This window comes from Protobothrops mucrosquamatus, unplaced genomic scaffold (genome assembly GCF_001527695.2).
Source record: "Protobothrops mucrosquamatus isolate PMUCROS unplaced genomic scaffold, P.Mucros_1.0 scaffold2116, whole genome shotgun sequence".
NCBI classification, from domain to species: domain Eukaryota; kingdom Metazoa; phylum Chordata; class Lepidosauria; order Squamata; family Viperidae; genus Protobothrops; species Protobothrops mucrosquamatus.
The window spans coordinates 116,253-120,412 of record NW_015388217.1 but is presented as its reverse complement, the minus strand read 5'-3'; the positions used below and the strand labels follow the sequence as shown (position 1 = coordinate 120,412).

Sequence of the window (4,160 nt, the reverse complement as noted above, 5' to 3'; positions counted from 1 at the left end):
ATATTTGTCTCATCCATCCAATGTTAACATCAAACTGGTATTGTCACCAAAGAAGTGTCAGTCTGTACCTCAGGGTTAGTGGATGATTTGGTATTGCAGCTGAAAATAAGATGTTTGGTTCAAATTTTAATCATAGCATTCTGAATGCCAGAAGATAATGATTAAAATCACTAGCTATATTCAATGCCAGGTTGTTGTAGACAGAAACTGTAAACAGGCATTTACAATCTTAAGTCTGCTTGAGGGAGTGAAATATGCAACAATATGTTAAGAGAAAGAATTACTTTCATGTGAGTATCTTACTAGCATTTGGTATTTATTTATTACTGTTATTACAAATGGTAAGCATAAATTGTGATGTTTGGAGAAAGTACTGAATATCTCTTGAACTGTTTGTAGGAGTAAGTTTGATGTTAATTTTCTTAGTTATTATAGGGTTACTTTTGGATAGATAGAATAGACTTTAAAGAAAGCTCAATTTATCATTGATTGCATTCAGTTCCTTATCAATTAAAGAGATAACATCTGCTGTTTCTATACAATGCCTAGCTAGAAATTCTTCTTGAGAGATGTTATCAGCTGGTTGATAAAGGCTTTTTCTCTTGTTTTTTAGTACAAGATTTTAGTATGATGCCAATACTGTAATATTAATTACACACGCTGGTGATTAGGACAAATACACTTGGTCTCTAGTTTGATAAATTTATAGTGAGAAGATTGAGATATCTGATGTATTTGTATTAAATGATCAATACTCAAATGTATCTGTAGAGAAATTTCCATTTAACTCCTTAGCTTATATGAACAGTTTTGTCCCTTCGGTGAAATGTTAACTTTACAGGGTTTTCCGCTTTTATGTGGGTGTGTAACCATACGTGTATGCATATAAAGGACAGCACATAATCAATACATGTATTAATCTATGTAAGATACACATAGACATACACATATTTATTCATGTACTAACAGTGTGGTGGATTTTTAAAAGTCTACGACGGGTCTCAGACAATCAATTAATCAATGTGTAATCTTGCTAGACTATCTGCACTTATGATTGTTTTCTAAGTGGAAATTAGCCCATGTTGTCGTCTTATGTGGTGACTGTTGTTAATTTTATACAGGTAGTCCTCAATTTATGATGAGTTGCTTAGCAGCCATTTGAAGTTACGACAAACCTCCCCAGGACTACTTATGACCAGTTCCAATAGCTGGCCTGCAATCACACGATCACATTTTGAATGTTCAATGCACTTATGGCTGTTTGCAGTGTCCTGCAGTCATATGACAGTTATTTACAAGTTTTTGCTGGAAACCAGCATTTATTTCAGCTTTCTGACAAAAAGCACCCACTACAAACAATGACCTGCAAAAAAGACACTTAACAACTGCTGCAAAAGAGATTGTAAAATCCAATGAGGTCGTGGGGTGAACCACTTAAAACTGGCACGACTTACAAACCTAATTCTAGATTCAATTACAGTTGTAAATAAAGGACTATCAGTAATTAGTGGGAAGAGATCCCTTTCTACTCAGCTTCACCCTAAGAAATGGGTCACATATGGGGACAGATTGGAGGAGATCAAGCAGAATTTGATATAAAAATCTCACCATCACAGTTCCCTCATTATGTGTCAACAAGACATTACTGACTCTTAGTGACAATATAGATTTTCTCCATGGCATTAAGAATGAAATAATCAAATTTGATTGCTGTTTGGGATATTCTTCAACCCGACAATTTACCTGAGTTTCCAGTTTGAAGAATGCTATCAAGTAAAATGAGAAGTTCTCAACACTTTTACCATATCAAAAGGTGAAATGGGCTCACCTATTTTCCAGCACAATTCTCAGAAGCATCTCCAAACAGAAAGCACAGTCTTCTTCATCATACGTTTCCTCATCGGGAGACACAGATATGAGAGCCTGAAGCAGCCAAAGAATATTCATATATTTAACATTGTATAAAAGCGAGAACAGGTACAATAAGCTGCTGCAACGATCATGGAAATGAAAAATCAAACAAAGTTTTGTAGGCGTAATATTATACACTTATTTTTTAACACTTGTCAGCTCCTCTGATTTGGAAGATGCCAATAGCTCACAAGAACCAAACGCATTTTAAAAAATACTATTACCTCAATAGCATAAAAACAGCATAAAGCAGTGATTATAGGTGCCCAGGTCCCTCCTGGATAAAGAGGAGCCAAGGGAGCTGTTATAAGGCTGCTGTGAGGAATATTCTCAGCATCTGCTAGAAAAAGCTACTCAACTTCACTCTGATGAACTGTAGCTGGACAAATCCTTCGAAAGTGACCAGCGTTTGAGGTCTGTTGTTTGGAAAGAATTCGAGTTAGCCGGTCCTAAAGAAGTGAACATTTCTGTTCTGGGCCCATGGCTCTCCTGATTGGTTGAAGCCTCCTGAGAGGTGGCGTGTTGGGTCAAAGTGGTGGTTAATGCCACCGTGGTGAATCCGGGTGAGACCTTTCCTCCCTCTCTCCGCCCTGAATTATTTTTCCTTCTACTTTGTTTTCTTTTTTTTTTTGCCTGTAAGAGCCTTGTTGGAATTATTTCCCTGGCTTGGAAAAGCAGCTTCTACTTGTTTGGGAAGGAAGGCGTTGAACAAAGATTAAAACAAAATTTTAAAGACTACATCTTTTTTATACATGATTTGGGGCACCAAAAATTTTTTTCTCTTAAGAGCTGTATTATCAGTTTATGCTGGTTTTTTTTTTTCTTGCTGAGTGCTATTACTATCTTATATTGGAAGAGTATTTCTTCCTCCACTTTTTCCTTAAAAAACAGAAAGAAAGGGGAAAAAAATGACTCTTGAAAAAGATTTTTTAGCTTCCTGAGGACATCTACTGGCCAAAAGCTAATATTGTAATTTTTGACTATTTGGAGATGAGATGTTTGGTTTTCAAACTTTTTTTTTTTTTTAAAGAGAGAAAGATAACCTGATCCAGCTGAATAACTTTTAAAATGGAGCTGCATTCACACTTAAATTGTAAATTTAATCTGGAAAAGATTTATGAGGCTAAAGAAGAAATATGTGCTACAATGAAAGAGTTTACTACAGAATTAAGAGCCAGAATCTCTCCTTTAAATTTCAAAATTGACTCTCAAACTACTTCTGATTATTCTATAAAACAGACTACACAAGAAGAGGACTTAACTGAGAATAAAGAGAAATTGACTTTGCCTGGTAAGCAGTTCACCTATGGTTTTGAGGACCAGGAAAAGCAAAGACTTGAGATTTGAAATGTCAAAGCAATGAAATTTTATGGTTAAGAGAAACAGAGGGCCAATGCAAAGGCCAAGATGGTTTACATGGATTCAAATAACACTGCAAGCAATAAAGAGAGACTTATCAGTTGGAAGGGAAACTCTGTTATGGAAACCTACCTGGCAGAAGAAGAAGCCCAGAATAAGACTGAAAAGAAGTGAAATTTAAAATTTTATGTAATGAATTAAAGGCAATTTAGAATTATGGATTGATTTAAGGACTAAGATTATGAGCGAGATGTAAGAGAAATGGGCGATTAATGGAAGATATGCATTAAATTGACTAAGAATGTACTTTTTGAATTGATGGGTTTATCGATATGAAAATTATTTTTAATAAGATGATTTGTTTGTTTGATGTCCAATGGATTGAAATGATTTAAGGTTTGATACTATCTTTTCAGCTTAAAAAGTAAGAGAAAAAGGGGTGATTAATGGAATATATATATATTAAATTGATTAAGAATATGGGGTTTGTTTTTTAGAATGATAGGTTTATTTGTAAGAAAATTATTATGTAATGTTGAGTTAACCTAATAAGATGATTTTTTTGTTTGATAACATGGATGTGATTAGTTATGAAAATTAACTGGATGAAATTTGAATTCTGTCAAATGGACTGAAATGATTTAAGGTTGGACTTTATTTTATTTTGTTAGTTTAAAGAGATTGATTGATGGATGGATTAGATACGTATAGGATAGATTAATATTTTATTTTAAATAAGGGATATTAGTGGAAGAAGAAATAAATAAGATCTATGATAAAATTAAGGAATTAGAATATATTTGGAAGGGATACCCGAACTGATAATGTTTGTACTTAAAGTTATTTTGATTATGGTAGTGTAAATTTATAAAGCTTTAAAAACAGGTTTA

At 33.8% G+C, this 4,160-nt stretch overlaps 1 protein-coding gene across 1 annotated transcript in view; it reads right to left on the bottom strand.

Moving 5' to 3' along the window:
* Positions 1 to 4,160, bottom strand: part of GBF1 (golgi brefeldin A resistant guanine nucleotide exchange factor 1) — a 120,266-nt gene that overhangs the window by 30,688 nt on the left and 85,418 nt on the right. The window contains exon 28 of the mRNA XM_015824097.1: positions 1,829 to 1,923. Within this exon, the coding sequence (XP_015679583.1) occupies positions 1,829 to 1,923 (95 nt within the window). The remainder of the gene's footprint in view (positions 1 to 1,828; positions 1,924 to 4,160) is intronic.